At 38.7% G+C, this 19019-nt stretch overlaps 1 protein-coding gene across 2 annotated transcripts; it reads left to right on the top strand.

The window, feature by feature from the left end:
- The first annotated feature begins 22 nt into the window (after nt 1-22).
- Nucleotides 23-18178, top strand: LOC144054804 (glutaminase kidney isoform, mitochondrial-like). 2 transcript variants are annotated; one of them, XM_077570126.1, is made up of 18 exons: nt 23-379; nt 3699-3789; nt 4955-5073; nt 6343-6472; nt 6547-6626; nt 8164-8327; nt 9856-9914; nt 10255-10287; nt 10559-10617; nt 10688-10754; nt 11895-11945; nt 12022-12198; nt 13359-13490; nt 13711-13803; nt 13942-14003; nt 15014-15090; nt 15176-15239; nt 17012-18178. In XM_077570126.1, the coding sequence occupies exons 1-18, from the start codon at nt 174-176 to the stop codon at nt 17157-17159; spliced, it is 1812 nt and encodes a 603-aa protein (XP_077426252.1). In that variant the 5' UTR covers nt 23-173; the 3' UTR covers nt 17160-18178. The 2 variants fall into 2 exon arrangements, with proteins under 2 accessions (XP_077426252.1, XP_077426243.1); XM_077570117.1 differs by having other exon boundaries at nt 3693-3789.
- Nucleotides 18179-19019: the final 841 nt, after the last annotated feature.

Here is a 19019-nt window from a genome sequence, read left to right as displayed (position 1 = left end):
AACCAATCAAAATCCGTGTATATTCTTATTCGTTTGAAGAGAACTGGTTGTCCATTCGCCGAGAGCCCGTTACTCAGTTACTCCATTACTTATTAGTGTTATTCCTTCGAACGCACTCCACTTCTTTGGATCATTCATTTGTTTGCTCTTTACGCTTTGTCGACGAGATTGAAATGTTCCATTTACGGCCAACGCTACTGCTCAAGGAGATATTTCAGAGGCAGCTGAAGCGACATTTGGCAGGCGGAGTCCACGCTCCACCCGCAGCCGGCTACTGGAGCCGCTCTCCGGCCACGGCGACACAGCAGCATGCCGCCAGAGGCTTTTGTTCCAAAGCAGACGGAACCGATGAGGCCACCAAAGATTCTTCAACAGACAAGTGAGTGAAGCGATGCGCGTCGGATGCTAGCCATGTACACAACTCCACTGGGGGAAAAGCATGATTTTATGCAATTTCATGTGAAATATGAATTTATGGTTGTAGTAAATTACTATGGAAAGAAGTGGGTTCGTTAGCTCACAATTCCCATAGGTACTGTACAGCTACTGTATTAGCAAGGCCTCTCGAAACGTTTAGAGCGCTAGATGTTAGCTACATGTAGCTTCAGACTGCAGTAGAAGTGATGGAAAGTAACCAAATACTTAGTTACTGTACTAAAGTAGAATTTTCAAGTATCTGTACTTTACTTGACTAAAAATGAAAGAAAATGTCATGAAAAAAATCTTTGTAACGCTTTTTTTTTTCAAATCACTTTATGATTGTTTACTTTACAAATATAATAAATGGAATGTAAATTCAACATTTCTATGCCCCATTTTTAAATATTTAATTCAACTGTACATTGTTCTGAAGGTATGTTGTAATATCAGTGTTCTAATATGTGATCAACGTAGGAGCCACTTTCACTTTGGATTCACAATAACTTAGACATCAGAGACATAACAGTAAAGCTGACATTTATTTGCCAGTCTCCCTTTCAAACTGTCAAGTCACTGACGTTGCGTGCAGGCATTTTAAAGTTCACAATAATGCTTCGGTTATCCCTTTCATACTGCAGTGGTACCTTCATTCACAATTGGAAAAAATGGGCAGTTTGAGACCATGACACACATCAACTTTGCCTGCTCTCTAGCTCAGTAGTTCTCAAACGTTTGACACCAAGCAACAGCAAAAAAAATTCTCAACTCTCCAAATATCACCAACATTAACATACAAGTGTTCCTAAAGAGAAAAAAACAAGACAAGGAATTTATTCATAAAAAGCAAATTTAATAATATATTTGCAAGCCACTGCAAAATTATTTAGTTACATTTAGAATCTTTTTACTCATAGGAAAATACAGAAAACCCCTGATACTGAAACCCCGAACCCTTTGTTTAATTAGTGATTCTGTCACATACCACTGGCAGTATTCATACCACAATGTTAGAATCACTGATCTCGCCAATGTGGCGTTACAGTGGTTGTTGGATTTCCACACCTCCATCATTTTTCCACAAAGCAAAATCTGCTTGCTGGCGCACTGCCCAGCAGCGGATGAGTCACTCTCAGGTGGATTTCTCAGTTACTGCCAGGCGGATGTCTTCTCCCACCGTTTGTCGCGAGCACACCGCCAACCACCACCACCAGTGCAGTATCCCTCACTTGGATTCAGAGCAGCTAAGCTGTAAAAGTGCTAATGAGTCTTGACTGTCCAGATGTTCCAGATGTTCCACCTTTAACCTTAACACGAGCATCATTAAGGAAATAAGGTTGCTTGATGTCATGTCTGACAGAAACAAAAATACATTTTGGGATTAAGTGATATAAAAATGAATGAATTCTGTCAATATACAGGACTATGCAAAAGTCTTTGATAGGCACCATTAGATTTGCTGTTTTAATAATTTTGCAATGACTGTTTGTGCCGTGAATGTCACGCGAGGGAATGCATGGCGTAACAGGAAACAAAGGCAAAAAAAAAAAAAAAAGTAGTGTGGTGTTGTGTTTATGTCCGTTTGCCCATCTGTTTGTTAGCAGGCTCCTTTCTAGTTTGTGGATGATGACTAATAGACGACGGGTGCTGCTGCTACAAAGTTCCGCAAAACTGTCAAAAGCATTTTTTGCTCTTTTATTTCGTGTCACAATATCTTATGACAGCTGTGAAAAAGATATTTAACTCATTCACTGCCATTTACGGCTATAGATGTCAAAAATTCATTTGAACAATTTCTACTAGTTTAGCATTTTTCCCACTTTTGTCAACACGAGTATGAAAATCTAGAAAAAAACTATTGTACATTTAGAACAGATATAAAATTTGAGATTAATTGTGAGTTAACTAGTGAAGTCATGCGATTAATTATGGAAAAAAATGACGCCTCTAATTTTTAATAATTTCTTTTTTTTGAAAAAGAAAAGAAAAGGTTATTAATATTAAGGTTATTATTAGGTGTTCCGGGCATGTCCTACCGGCAGGAGGCCCCGGGGACGACCCAGGACACGCTGGAGAGACTATGTCTCTCAGCTGTCCTGGGAACGCCTTGGGGTCCCGTCGGATGAGCTGGCTGAAGTGGCTGGGGAGAGGGAAGTCTGGGCTTCCCTGCTAAAGCTGCTGCCCCCGCGACCCGACCCCGGATAAGCGGAAGAAGACGGACGGACGGACTTCACTAGTTAACTCATGATTAATCACAAATTTTATATCTGTTCCAAATGTGCAATAAATAAATACAAATCTAGGTTTTCATACTCTTGTTAACAAAAGTGGGAAAAAATGTTAAACTAATGGAAATACTTCAAATTAATTTTTGACGTCTACAGCCGTCAATGGCAGTGAATGAGTTAAGTAACAACAAGAACAAAGCTGCAGGTGGTGTAAGAAATTCGCACAGTATTAAATGCTACATAAATTGTACCTGATGTATTGTTCATTGTCGCAAATTCATTAATGTTTTCTGCACATTCTCTTCCTTATGTTGATCTGCTTGCTTTGCTTTGTAAGTATCTTTCTACTTTAATTTGACTTTTGCTGTGTTTTCCATCAGTAGAATTAGCCCCCTCCCACCATCCCACCGCCTCCTTTAAATAAGCCCATATACTTCCAGAAGTTGCTTGGCTCCATTACCTTAACCATCTCCTCCACCTCATCCACCCTAACCATCCACTCATTCCAGTCTCTCCTCCTCAGTATTCCTTTGCCATTATTTTCTTCACTCGGGAAGGAAAAATGTCTGAAAGTGTCCAGCTTTGCTTCTCAGCACACTGATTTGTCTTCCACGAGGCACTCTAGCAGCCTGTGGCCAGACAGCTTTGTGCAAATCCCAATCAGATGTTGATTTGAATCATAGCTGAGTGTCCCCGCGTCCTCCTGACCTAACTAACTCGCCTTGCTGCTGCAAGTACCAGCCAGGTCCGGACCTAACATCTCCGTGGGAACATTTCCCATTCACTATTTTGTGTTGCTTTGTTTTGACCTTCAAACATCACGCCCCAACAGCAACCGCTGCACTGATGCAGACTCTGTTGTGATTGATTGGAAAACTGTGTAAACACGATGAGAATCGCTGACATCTCCCTGGCTGGTAGTCAAGCAATAACATTTCGGTGCACATGACGCAGCTCAACTTGTGATATAGTTCACAGTGAGTTTGCGAGGTTGTCGTTAAATGCCTGGAGTCTCATCTCAGCCGTCCGTCTGTGTGTCTCATGCAGGAGAAGGAAGGCAGGCATTCTGCCCAGCCTGGAGGATTTGCTCTTCTACACCATCGCTGAAGGCCAAGAGAAGATCCCAATACACAAATTCACCACAGTGAGTCCTAAGAAGTTCTGTTGGAAAATTTCAATGGGAATTTATGGGACACAACGGGAACAAACCAGGAATTTACAAAATTGAATGTTGAGTATTAATAGTTGGGGGAAATATAATCCTGCATTAATCCTGATGAAAACCAGCACATTCCATGCAAGTGCAGTTGAAGAGCCCGAAGAGACCTGAAAGGCTTTGGTGAAAATGTGAAGGCTTGGCCTGAGAAGGTTGAGGGAAGATTCTCTTGTCATTTCACATTTTGAACGGGATTCCGTTAATTTTCCAATGGGTTGGGTCAGGAGGGTGAGTAATATTTAACCCAACATTCATGTCTTTGTTTTCCAATGAAATAATGAATTGTTCAATAAAATATTTAAAACTTGATTATGTTTTATTTAAAATAATTAAAATGCTTTTTATTTGTGTAATTTTGCATGAATGTCCGCTTATGACAATGCAAAATGTTTATATTTATTAGGGGTGTGCCCAAAAAATCTACTCTCATTTAGTACGATTCAGAATCGATTTTAAATGTCCCAAAATCGATTTTATTTTAATTATTTTATACTGTTTTGCCTTTGTCTGTCTGTGCCTTTATTTGGAGCGCTGTTCATGTTGTACCCGGTTTGGCCCCTTAGGGGCAGTGTGGTTCCACGCGGTCTAATACACTGTTAAGTTTTAGCCACATTAGAGAGTAGAAGGAAAAAGTCACGATTAAGTTACTCCAATAAAAGTTGTTTTTTTTGCAGTGTGGTGCCGTTCTTTTGAGTGCTAAAAGTACCGCGAGTAGCGCGCTAATTAGCATTAGCGAGTCAGACTGGAGTAGATCATTACGATTCCTTGCACATCTATAGATTGAAGCAAAAATCATTGTCAATCAAATCATTTTGAATCAAAAATCATTCTTAATCGAAAATCGATTCTGAATCGAATCGCAGGCCCAAAAATCTGAATTGTATCGAATCGAGAGATTTTCAAAGATTCTCACCCCTAATATTTATGCTTGATTATGTTACATATCCAAAATTCTGCATGTTAAGTTACTTCCCATTGAAATTTGCTGGAAATTTTCTTCCCTGTTGCGACCCAAGTCTTGACCAAGAAAAGTATTTTTTTTTTTTTTAAAGCTTAGTCATGGTTAATTATTCATCCCCTCCTCCCCCCACAGGCTCTCAAAGCTACGGGGCTTCGCACAGGAGACCCCCGACTAAAAGAATGTATGGAGATGCTGAAAGTGACCATGAAAACAACCACAGATGGAGCCCTGGATCGTCACCTCTTCAAGAAGTATGTTTTTAAATAACACCAACTGACTTGTATATTGAAGAAACATAATTAAAGCTGTTGAAGTCCTTATCCATCGTCACTAATGTTGCTCCCCTGGACCGAAGCCAGTACACAACCTGAGAGCAGGCATTGTGGATAGAAAATACTCGTTCTGATGGAGGATATGTGAAATAAATGTTCAAGGGCAGAGTAAAGAGTTCAGACATTTATAAATGGTAAAAAGACAACATAACAATGGCAAAGAGGTTTCAACTTAACTCATTCACTGCCATTGACGGCTATAGACGTCAAAAATTCATTTGTACTATTTCAAGTAGTTTAAAAAAAAAAATCCGCTTTTGCTAACAAGAGTATGAAAACGTAGAATTTGTTTTATTGTAAATTTAGAACAGGTATAAAATGTTTGATTAATCATTAATTAACTAGTAAAGTCATGTGATTAATTACAATTAAAAAAATTATCGCCTGACCCCCCCTAATAAAAAAATAAATAAATAAGGGGCGTGACTTGACAGGACTTCAATAGTTGACTCACAATTAATCGCAAATTTTATATGTTTTTTCTAGGTTTTCATAAAAAATTTAATGAAATGAAAAAATGTTAAACTAATAGAAACAGTTCACATGAATTTTTTACGTTTATAGCCGTCAATGGCAGTGAATGAGTTAAGTATAGCTCATGCAAATGATCCAATGGTTCACTCAGGTGACATGTTAGTTGTTGTCTTGTGGTTTAACTTTCCACCATAATATGCACAAGCAAAGCAGGTCCGGTACAAAGCATGACGATGTTGCCCGACAGACGACGTCGGCTTGCTGAGCCAGAGCATGATGACGGCTCATAGCTGTGATCCACTGCGTTGTCTTCCGGGGCTTATTTATAGAGCTTAGCCTCATGCAGGAAGCACGTGAGCAGCCGGTGGAGCGCTGCATGTTTTCCCCACAGGGATCCCACGCTACCAGGATTACACTGAGCGATGCCAGAGAGACTCAAATCCCAGCTAGCCGAGACGCTTCCACACCACTGCTTTGTTTTTTTTTTCTCGTTTTTTTAATGGCAGAATCAACTTAGAGCTGAGAAAGAATTCAAATTATTTGGCAATACAATGGGAGAGACTCACACTAATTGACACTAAGTGAAATTTGGAGGCTTTTTTTTTTATCTGTCAAAGTCAGACATATTAAGATACTTGGGAACTGATTTTATTTATGGAAAAAAAATGCACAATATGGCTACTTTCAATGCAGTATGTTTTGTTTTATGTGCAGATGTGTGCAGAGCAACATTGTGCTGCTCACTCAAGCCTTTCGGAAGAAATTTGTCATCCCGGACTTCCAACCGTTTGGCCGCCACATGAACGAGTTGTACGACAATGCAAAGAACATGTCTGGAGGGCAGGTGAGCGACAATACAAAGGCTGGACATGGCTGAGGGGAATCATTTGAATATGTTCTAAAGACATTTCCATGCAGGTGGCTGACTACATTCCCCAGCTTGCTCGCTTCAGCCCAGACTTGTGGGCCGTTGCCCTTTGCACTGTCGACGGTCAGAGGTACAATTTTTTTTACAGTGAACACTGGATTAATGAAGGGTGAAATGAATATCCCAGACCCACCCATGATAAGGACGAAATCAAATAAAATACTTTTGGGGGGTTGTTTTATAGGGGTGGGAATCTTTGAATGTCTCACGATTAGATTCCGATATTTGGGTCTGCGATTCGATTCAGAGTTGATTTTCGATTAGGAACGATTTTTGATTCAAAATTATTTGATTAACGATGATTTTTGTTTCAATCTATAGATGTGCAAGGAATCGTAATTATCTACTCCAGTCTGACTCGCTAATGCTAATTAGCGCGCTACTCGTGGCACTTTTATCACTCAAAAGAACGGCACCACGCTGCAAAAAAACAGCTTTTATTGGGATAACTTGATCGTGACTTTTTCCTTCTACTCTCTAATGTGGCTACAACTTAACAGTGTATTAGACCGTGTGGAACAACACTGCTCCTAAGTGGCCAAATCGGGTACAACATAAACACAGCTCAAAATAAAGGCACACACAGACAAAGGCAAGACAGTATAAAAATAATTAAAATAAAATCGATTTTGGGACATTTAAAATCGCTTTTGAATCGTACTAAATGAGAATCGCGATTCTTATGAGAATAAATTTTTGGGCACACCGCTATTGTTTTATATGGAGGACACAAACTGCCAAAATTAAAAATAAATAAATGGCTAAATAAATGAATAAAAGTTAAACTTGCGATTTGAGTTGCTCGACAACAAGTCGTGGTGACAGTGGACAAGATAGTCGTCCATTGCCGGATCTCTCCATGCAAGCCGGCGAGACTTCCTTGTTCGCCGACCCGCTCACTCGACCATTGAAAGGCAGTTTGCAACAGCGGAGTCCAACCCAAGATACGCTTAGGACCGCCCACTCATTTGAATAACATGTCGACCTGGCAGAGCGCCTGCAGCATGAAATAAATAAATGTGAGAACAGAGCGTTTTTATTGATTGATTGATATTTAATTCTATTTATATATTTATTTTTATGTTCATTTTTATTTTTTGAATCTCGAATTTATTTGTACTTGTATTTATTTATTTAGGGAGATATATATTTCTTATTTCCATTCATGTAAAAATTTTTGTATTTAATTTTTGAATTATATATTTTATATCCTTTTATTTATTTATATCCTTTTATTTATTTATTTAGTCATTTATTTATTTTATATTTTGGCAGTTTTGGTCCGCCATAGTTTTACACATCAAACACGCTTTAAACACATTTAATGTTGAAAATTGTCACAATGATTGTGCGAAAGGAAAAAATGAACCAATAAAAACAAAACCAAAACTTATTAAAACGCACTTGTTCACCCTATACTTTCTCAGAATTTTTCTCTAACTCTTAATTACGCTGCACTTCTTCTAGCATAGCTCAGTGCTGCCTGCGATGTTGTGGCACAAAGTGGTACTACATTGAAAACGCACCCAAAAAAAAGCATTGGTTCACTGTACAGTCACTAACTGCTCATGACTGCGTGCTACAATTTATATGCGTCTTTGTTCCAGGCACACGATAGGTGACACCAAGGTGCCATTTTGCCTGCAGTCTTGCGTGAAGCCGCTGAAATACGCCATCGCCGTTCACGACCACGGCACCGAGTATGTGCACCGATTCATCGGCAAAGAGCCCAGCGGCCTGCGCTTCAACAAGCTCTTCCTGAATGAGGACGGTGAGCGAGCACACGAGTAACGTCTCTCTGACTTTCATGGCCGTCCAAAACAGGATTAGTTTCTGGAGGTGGGATGAATTATTGATGAGGGGTTGCAATGGGGGCAGCGCGGTGGAGGAGCGGCTAGCACATGTTATCGCCTTGCATCATGTTAGCGTCAATGGAGACTAAATAGTCCGTAGGTGTCAAAGTGAGTGTGCGTGGTTGTTTGTCTTTATGTGCCCCACGATTTGGCTGGCAAACGTTCCATGGCGCAGCTCGCCCCCCACCTAAAGTCAGCCGGGATAGGCTTGAACTTATCCGCAAACCTAATGAGGTGAAGCGCTATAGAAAATGGATGAACGGATGGATGGGTTGCAACAGAGCAGAATGGGCGTGGTCAGACAAGATTACATTTCAGGAAAGGTTCTGGTAAATTTCCATGAGGAATTTTGGAAATAATAAGCACAAATAAACAAGTTTTGTTTTGTCATAAGCACACAGCCATACAAAATAATATAATTAAATAGCATGGAATTACAACAGATTAGTAAATAGAATTTATATAGAACTAGAAAGAACAAAGCAGATCTTAAATTTTATTGAATTTTTTTATTTATTAACTCATTCACTGCCATTAACAGCTATAGACGGCAACAATTTATTTGAACTATTTCTATTAGTTTATTTTTTTCCATTTTTGTTAACAAGAGTATGAAAACCTAGAATTTTATTTGTACATTTAGAACAGATATAAAATTTGTGATTAATCGGAAGTTAACTGGTGAAGTCATGCGAATAATTACGATTACAAATTTTAATTGCCTGATGCCCCTCATTTTTTAATAATCTTTTTTTTTTTTTTAAATAATCATTTTTTAAGAAAAGATTATTAAAAATTAGGGGCGTCAGGCGATATTTTTAATAGTAATTAATCGCATGACTTCACTAGTTAACTCACGATAAATCACAAATTTTACAATACAATATAAAAACACTAGGTTTTCATAGTCGTGTTAGCAAAAGTGGGAACAAATGTTAAACTAATAGAAATAGTTCAAATGAATTTGTGACGTCTATAGCCATCAATGGCAGTGAATGAGTTAAAGAAAAAAAACATGAATCTTAAGTAAATATTACTCAACCCCTGACTTAACCTATTAAAAAATTAACAGGAAGTCCCCTTTCACATAAAAATACATCTTCCGTCAATCTTTTCAAGACGAGCTGCCACGTTTTTGCTGAAGCCTTTTTAGGTAATAGGCTCTTCACATTCAACTGTACTTGGGTGAAAATTCCCAGAATTTTGCAACCTAGGTGAGATTTCACTTGAGGACCAGGATGATATGTGCTATTGTGCTGTCAGGTAAATAAAAACACCACTTGTGGGTTACGTGTCGGAACCAGCCTGTCTGTCTATAAAGTCGTCGGTCAACTTCCGTTTTTCTATATCAAGCTGGAGCTGTTTTGTTTTTAAAATCTGCAAATCTGACGCCACTTCTGTAAGCGATGTGATTTGTCTGACGCGATCTGGATGTGTGTGTCACAGACAAACCACACAACCCCATGGTGAACGCCGGCGCCATCGTTTGTACTTCCCTCATCAAGGTAACGTACCACACAACAAAACAAAGTCAACTAGTCTATCTTTATTAACCCAATGTTGATTTCAATTGGGTTATTTTGGTAAGTTTTCAGAAGCGTGAGATTTAGTGCACTCGGGCAGATTAAGGTTATAATCACGCTGAAAGGGGATTTGGTGGAATGCAGCATAACCCGGGACACTATGACGCTCACATTCTCACAAAACATCAGGTCACCTTCAATTACACACTCAAGAGTGCCCCCTGCTGTACAATATAAAAGTGACTTTAACCTGAGGCTTGTATTACGTAGGAGTAGGACTGACTAAAAAATTGTGAGTGCATATGTTATACGTGTGTTACAGCAAGGAGCCAGCAATGCTGAGAAGTTTGATTACGTGAGTATCATCACCCACAGCTGTCATACTATCACTTTTTTGAAAAGGAGTTTTACGTTTTTCACTTGCATGTGCGACAAAAAAAAAACGATAGTGGTTCCTTGACTCCCCTACGAAGCTCAGTTACGCAAATGTTGGCTTGAAATACAAAGGGACAACAAAAATGAAGTTGTGGTTCTTAACTTAAAAATAAATAAATGAGGGATTTTGTAAGTCAAGGTACCACTGCACTCAACTTCTACACCCTGATGACTTTGAGTGATAACTGCAGGTCATGAACTTCATGAACAAGCTGGCGGGAAATGAATATGTTGGCTTCAGCAACGCCACGTGAGTTCGAGGGCACGGCAATATTTAACTGAGCTTAAGTTGAAGATAATCATTGTTGTCTGTGTCCCAGGTTCCAGTCTGAGCGCGAGTCCGGAGACAGAAACTTTGCCATCGGCTACTACCTGAAGGAAAAGAAGGTCAGATGGAACTCCTTGATAGGAGGACAATCACATAAACAATAAATACACTAGGGATAGACGGATAATCGGCGCCGATATTCAGCATTTTATGAATATTGACATCAGCCTCTTTTTTTTGTTTGTTTTGATGGCCGATATATTAAAGCGCTTATTGCCTCCTTCTGCTCTGAGTCAGCGGCTGTTGACTCCCTGCAGCATTGGCCCGCCCACAGCACCATCTGACTGGTTGCTCGTGCAGTGCTAACAACCAATAAGCAGCAATTACCCCGTGAGCTAACGGTTAGCTCGCAGGCTAACCTTATAGCCGTTTTTTAGCGGCTATTTAGGAGTTAGCCCGCAAATTAGCAGCTATTTGGGAGTTAGCGTGCGGGTGAATGGTTAGCCCGCAAGCTAACAGTTAGCTCACAATTTAGTGGCTATTTGGGAGTTAGCGTGCGAGTGAACGGTTAGCCCATGAGCTAACTGTTAGCTCGCGAATTAGCGGCTATTAGCCTGCGAGCTAACCGGCTAGCTCGCAAATGAACGGCTATTGGGTAAGCTCGCGGGCTAACCTAATAGCCGTTTTTTTAGCGGCTATTTGGGAGTTATCCCGGGGTTAGCGTGTGGGTGAATGGTTAGCCCGCGAATTAGCGGCTATTTTGGGAGTTAGCGTGCGGAAGCCACATAATAGTTGGTGCAAAAGCTGATGACAAACAAAAAACCTTTAACATGTTGCAAATCACAAAAGCTGTTTAATAAACATCTCCTTGAAGGCATTTAAGCAGTCAATTATTATTTTATTTTTAAAAGAATTGACACCCGCTTTTTTTTTCTGCAAATGTTTATCGGCTTCAAATATCGATTATCGGCCTCCTTGACTACCGATAATCGGTATCGGCCTTGAAAAAAGCATATTGGTCTATCTCTAAAATAAACACGCTTTATTTACGTTTGTGGGTCAGACAAAATGATGTGACGGGTCGGAACTGGTCCCCAGGCCCTGTTTTTGACTTGCTGTTGTAAGGTGACCTTGAGTCACATGAAATTCACCCGAGATAAATTGTGACGAGTGTGTCCATTGGTGGCTCATCTTTTTTCCTCCCTCCATCCCCAGAGATGAGCTGAGTCGCACGTTAACTCTGTTTTTTTTCCTTGCAGTGTTTTCCCGAAGGAACAGACATGACATCCATCTTGGATTTCTACTTCCAGGTAAAAGATGGGCAGCTAACCCACTCCCGAGCAACGACTTGCAGACATGCTGACAATGTGATTGTTTTGCTGCCAGTTGTGCTCCATCGAGGTGACCTGTGAGAGTGCCAGCGTAATGGCAGCAACCCTCGCCAACGGTGGCTTCTGTCCCATCACAGGAGAGCGTGTGCTGAGCCCCGAGGCCGTGCGCGACACTCTCAGCCTGATGCACTCGTGCGGAATGTATGATTTCTCTGGACAGTTTGCTTTCCATGTAAGTCGCGGTGTCCCGCTGGGGCAGGGGTGTCAAGTTCATTTTCATCACTGGCCAGTGGCTACTGTTATGCTCTATGTTGGTCGGGGGTGTCTTAATCAATCAATCAATTAATGATTTAGATTTTTTTTTTGAAGAATTAAATATTCAAAAAATGTCAGAGTCCAAATTTTTAAGTTGTCAGAAAAGGAGAGATAAAAGGTAGAAGTTTTTTAAATTACCTTAAAACAAGAGGAAAGGCAGAAAATTACTATAAATGAAATTGCCAAAAATGGAAGAATTTAATAAAAAAGACAGAAAAGATAATGTAACTGTATAAAGTAACCATAAAATGTCCAAAAACAAAAGAAGAAAGCAGGAAATTACCATAAAATGTGTTTGGAATTGCCCCCCCAAAAAATCAGTAGATTGACTTTTTTTTAAAAAGTAAAGAAAAAAGGCAAAAAAGAAAACGTTCAAAAAGTAACTATAAAATGTCCAATAAACAAAAGAGGAAATCCTGAAAATTACTATAAAATGTCAACAAAATTGCCAAAAGTGGCTGAAAATTGATTTAAGAAAAAGCGGGAATGAAAATGTTCTAAAAGTACCATAACTATAAAATGTCCAAAAACTAAAGAAGAAATCCCGAATATTACCATAAAATGTCCAAAAAAAGAAGAAGGTAGGCAGAAAGTTACCATAACAATTTTGACAGAAAGGAAAATACTAAAAATGTATGAAAAATAACAAAAAAAAAATAATCAAAAAACACAAGACAAAAGGTAGCAAATTCATGTCTAGTTATTGGATGCTGCTGACATATTTTCGTGTTGTGGTGCAGCCGTACATTAGACACCGTTTCCTTCATCACAATGTTCAAATGTTTTGCGGCCCCCGACTGAATTGTTGTTATTTATTTGACCTAAAATGCCTCTTTGGACAGGAAAGGTTGCTGACCCCTGTCTCAGGGTATAACATGAAAAAAGGATCCCCATTTACCTCACGTCCCAACAGCCACTGAGACAAACAAAAAAAAATTTCACAGTGTATTATTGTTTTACCAAAGATGTATGTGTACTAAAATGACTTGTTCATCCACCAATCATCAATTGAGTTTGACACAGAAAACGTTCGAAAAGTGTTTTGCTACAGCTCACATTTTGTCCAAACGTTTTCAGGTGGGTCTCCCGGCTAAATCTGGTGTCGCTGGCGGGATCCTGCTTGTGGTTCCAAACGTCATGGGCGTCATGTGTTGGTCTCCTCCTCTCGACAAACTGGGCAACAGCGTACGAGGAATCCAGTTCTGCACGGTAAATAAAAAAATCTCCTCATAAGAGCAAAGAAATAGACTGAGAGATTCTTTTTATTAGGTATTTCTTCCAAATGCCAAATAAAGGTCACTAATTATGGGCAAGCTTGTGCCATGTTGTCATTGTATGCGCGCCGTCCGTTGTGTGCCCTCCAACCAAGTGGCGTGTGTAAGCACTTAAAAACAGAGAGAGGCCTCAATGTGGTGTCGTCTTGTCGCAGGACCTGGTTTCCCTCTTCAACTTTCACAACTATGACAACCTGAGACACTTTGCAAAGAAACTGGATCCTCGCAGGGAGGGAGGAGATCAGCGGGTGAGTGATGACAAAAATTGTCGAGCATGTGCTCGGAGGTGCCACCTGGTGGAAAACAATCCACCCAAATGTTCTTTTTTTGTTTATTTTTTTCTGCTGTTTGCTACTTGCTCAGTTTGTCACTTTGGGTTCTTTCAGGTGAAGTCTGTGATCAATCTGTTGTTTGCTGCCTACACCGGAGACGTGTCGGCCCTGAGGAGGTACAGCTTCATATCAGAAATTTTCAACGCAAGACAGCTGGATTGTATTTGTGTCCTCATCAGGCTTGGGGAGTAACGGAATACATGTACCGCCGTTATGTAATCAGATTACAAAAAAAAATACAGTTACAGGAAAAAATATGTAATCAGATTACAGGTGCATTTATTCAAAATGGGGATTACTTGGAGGGATTACAATTTCTACGATGAGAGAGAGAGAGAGAGAGCGTGGGACCGTTGCTACATGTCGGGGAGGTGGGAACGAACGAACTGACGAGTCATGTTCTCCACACACGGGCATTTTGAAAAAGCTTCATGGACGGGAGGAGGAAATGGCGACCGGTATTCACTGGAACTTACTCGGAGCGAAAGTTTGAGCTGAGAGTCCAGCGGCATGCTGTAGCTTCTTGCTATCTAGCCTGCTAGCCTACAACCATAATATGAGTTACACCTTCCAAACAAATCTTCCTCCCACCAATTTACTATTTAAACATCATACACAACATATACACGGTTAAACTTGTGACTGGGATAAAAGTTCATTTTGCAGTTGATGTCACGCATTGTCATCCTAATTGGATGACTATCTATCTATCTATCTATGCTTTCAGTGACAGTTCGAAAACAGCATATGGACATTAATCAATCAATCAATCAATCAACCAATCTACAGCTCTCATGCTTTTTAATTACAATAGAATTGTTGCTATTTGCAGGCTGCCCGTGTCTCTAGTACCCCCGCAAATAGCAAGGGCACGTTGTATAGCATATAAATTGTGGTGATATTCATTTTTATTTTGTCTTTGTGAGCATACTCGTTATTGGAGTAATCCAAAGTAATCAAGTTACATTACTTTATTATTAAATTACTTGGATAACGTTACTAACTACAATTTTTTAGCAGGTAACTTGTAACTGTAACGGAATACATTTTAAAAGTAACCCTCCCAACCCTGGTCCTCTTGGTCCTCCATATTGCGTCCATTTTAGACTGTGTTTTGTCTCGGCAGGTTTGCCTTGTCCTCCATGGACATGGAGCAGAGAGACTATGACTCCAGGACGGCTCTGCATGTGGCTGCGGCTGAAGGTGAAGCTCTGACATTTGGTTCACAGACCTTTAATATTATCAATTGTATATTTTAAAGTACGCTATGTGTCTGTTTGTGTTTCAGGCCACACTGAGGTGGTTCGCTTTTTGCTTGAGGCCTGTAAGGTTAACCCGGTCCCCAGAGACAGGTAACTACTAAAGCAGTCAGTAGTGATTCTCAAAGTTGGGATCTTTTCTATTTTCTATTTTTAGTTTGTACTTGAAACAAGTTTTGGATTATTAACTTTTTTTTTTTTTTTGGAAGTACTCGTCACAAGTTTAGATTTTTGTTTTGTTTTAAAGGTAGCATTTGTAACAAGTTTTGGATTTTCATCAAAGTGCCCAGATTTTTTTTTTTATATATATATTTTTAAAGGTAGTACAGTGCTTGTAACAATTTTTGGATATTCAACAGATTAAAAAAAATAAAAATAAATTTAATTAGGTAGTTTGGGATTTTCAGCAAAGTGCCCAGATATTTTTTTTTATAAGGTAGCACTTACAAGTGTACTTGAAACAAGTTTTGGATTTTTAACAGATTTTTTTTTTTTTTTGAAGTACTCGTAACAAGTTTAGATTTTTGTTTTGTTTTAAAGGTAGCATTTGTAACAAGTTTTGGATTTTCATCAAAGTGCCCAGATTTTTTATTTTTTATATATTTTTTTAAAGGTAGTACAGTACTTGTAACAATTTTTGGATATTCAACAGATTAAAAAAAATAAAAATAAACTAAAATAAATTTAATTAGGTAGTTTGGGATTTTCAGCAAAGTGCCCAGATATTTTTTTTTTATAAGGTAGCACTTACAAGTGTACTTGAAACAAGTTTTGGATTTTTAACAGATTTTTTTTTTGGAAGTACTCGTCACAAGTTTAGATTTTTGTTTTGTTTTAAAGGTAGCATTTGTAACAAGTTTTGGATTTTCATCCAAGTGCCCAGATTTTTTATTTTTTATATATTTTTTTAAAGGTAGTACAGTACTTGTAACAATTTTTGGATATTCAACAGATTAAAAAAAATAAAAATAAACTAAAATAAATTTAATTAGGTAGTTTGGGATTTTCAGCAAAGTGCCCAGATATTTTTTTTTTATAAGGTAGCACTTACAAGTGTACTTGAAACAAGTTTTGGATTTTTAACAGATTTTTTTTTGGGAAGTACTCGTCACAAGTTTAGATTTTTGTTTTGTTTTAAAGGTAGCATTTGTAACAAGTTTTGGATTTTCATCCAAGTGCCCAGATTTTTTATTTTTTATATATTTTTTTAAAGGTAGTACAGTACTTGTAACAATTTTTGGATATTCAACAGATTAAAAAAAATAAAAATAAACTAAAATAAATTTAATTAGGTAGTTTGGGATTTTCAGCAAAGTGCCCAGATATTTTTTTTTTATAAGGTAGCACTTACAAGTGTACTTGAAACAAGTTTTGGATTTTTAACAGATTTTTTTTTTGGAAGTACTCGTCACAAGTTTAGATTTTTGTTTTGTTTTAAAGGTAGCATTTGTAACAAGTTTTGGATTTTCATCCAAGTGCCCAGATTTTTTATTTTTTATATATTTTTTTAAAGGTAGTACAGTACTTGTAACAATTTTTGGATATTCAACAGATTTAAAAAAATAAATAAAATAAAAAAAATTAATTAGGTAGTTTGGGATTTTCAGCAGATTTTTTTATTTATTTTTTAGGTAGTACTCATAACAAGTTTTAGATTTTCAGCAAAGTGCTGAGATTTTTTTAATTATTATTTTTTAGGTAGTGCTCGTAACAAGTTTTAGATTTTCAGCAAAGTGCTGAGATTTTTTAAATTATTATTTTTTAGGTAGTGCTCGTAACAAGTTTTGGATTTTCAGCAAAGTGCCCTGACAGTGAAAGTGGACATGCAATGAATAGCCAATCAAGCATGATCACTTGTGTTGCAGGTGGGCCAATACACCAATGGATGAGGCAGTTCACTTCGGCCACCATGATGTGGTCACCATCCTGCGCGATTACCTCAATCTGTATAGTCCTCCGGAGAGCCCTGCCACAAAGGACAATGCAGAGAAGAACCTGGATAGTATGCTGTAAAATATCCGAAGAGAACTTGATATATACGATGTATACGTCTACATTGTTCCGATGACCGCAAATGTAAGCATCTAAGAAAAATCTCTTAATCATGTTGTTACCTAGTGTTGTAGTACTTTCTATATATGTTTTAAATGGAAGTTTTCCTGTAAGATTCCGTCAGCTTTACTTTTGTAGTCTCTTGCAGGCTGTTACCAGCCCAAATCTGAATGCTGGCTTCATTTAGTGGCAGCTGGTACATTGTTTTGTTTTAGGCAGGTGTGGTAGACAAGACCTCTGTGTTAACAACATTGCCATGTGGTGGAATGTATCGTCTCCCAACACTTGGTGTGTTTGTCGGTAGGTATTTTTATTTATTTGTGCATTTAAGACGAAACTTATTGTGTGGTTGTGGGTGTGTGTATAAATAGGTCAATTGTTGCCCACCATGTAACACCGTGGTGGATTCAGCCTCGGCCCTCGGCCAAGAAGTCATTCCCAATATTATGACTGTAAAATGTTTTTGCTGTTTACATTCATTCGTACATGTAATGTACTTATTTGCTATTTATTCTCGGGGGAGAAATCTTGGTGTAAAGATGTCAACAATGAGCCAAAGTTGTTGTGACAGTACAACTAATGAGAGTATAGCTTTTGACCCATTCGCTTAAAATGGAAGGTTTGTGCTGAAGCTGTTGGATGTTTTTGTTTTTATTTATTGTTGAGACACAGTTTTACATATTTGTAGCACCGATTGTTAAGTATTGCATTTGGAAAACTTGTTCCTGCAAAAGACTCAGGAAGGTGTTGGCCATATTTGAAAAGCTCAATAGAAAACTTTCTAAAAATGGTCACGTGTTTTGGATGTTTAGAAACATGACGGAAACAATGTAGAAGCACAATAACTGCAATATTACGGACACATTATGGAGACACGTCACGTGGACTTGAGCTGATACCCACCTGTGTTAGTCGTTGCTGCTTTGACTGTATGTATTGATTTCCAAAAATGTTCTCACAGATTAAATTATATACTTAAACATTTTGACTGGAGGTTCTATTTTTATTATTTTTTTAGCATTCCTTTATTTGTTGAGAGGGAAAAAAGTGCAGGTATAATGTTGTAGCCTGGAAATCCAGACTCACTCGCGGTTTTGCCAGAGTTTTTTTTTTTCTTCTTTATTAATTCAAACTTCGACATCCAATTCAAACTGAGCACACAAACCAGAACAGTGCTTTACCGGAGAGTGGCTGGCCGAAGGCCGAATTTGACGGCTGCATGACGTCAATCCAGACGCGACTCGACAGCACGTACGGTGCTGCCTTCATGTAGTATCGAAATTATGGTAACTACCACATGCCGAGTAAAAAAATTCCACATGAACGCCCCTTTCATGTCGTATTTTCTACTGGACAACTGGGAATTTATTTTGATACCCGAGTTTCCGAGTTGAGAGAACTATTCAAGTTTCAACATGGCGGAGAGCGCCAAAGGATTTGTGAATGGCAAGAAATATTAACACTTATAAGGGCGTTAACGTCCGCTAGCACAGCCGGTTGTTTTAGAATCTACATAATTACGTAGCATACACAATTATGCTATAACAACAAAATCACATGAACAGAACTCGGTCGTAATCAGGAGTTTCAGAGTGGTAAAGTCCATCTTTCCCATAGCACGTGAAGGCAGTTATAAATTACACCTGAATGGATTGTCGGTCAATGTTTTGTTTGTTTTTATTGTTCATTTTTCCTTTCGGACAATACCCGAAAAGAAAAAGGGCTGACGGGATGAAGCCGAAGTTTATTAATTCCCGTCCCCAGACATGCGCTACCAACAAGTAGCGCCGGGAGTGACGTTATGCAGCCGAATAAATTCGG

The sequence above is a fragment of the Vanacampus margaritifer genome, chromosome 1, assembly GCF_051991255.1.
Source record: "Vanacampus margaritifer isolate UIUO_Vmar chromosome 1, RoL_Vmar_1.0, whole genome shotgun sequence".
NCBI lineage: Eukaryota > Metazoa > Chordata > Actinopteri > Syngnathiformes > Syngnathidae > Vanacampus > Vanacampus margaritifer.
The sequence above is the reverse complement of the archived record's forward strand: the minus strand, read 5'-3'. Positions and strand labels throughout refer to the sequence as shown.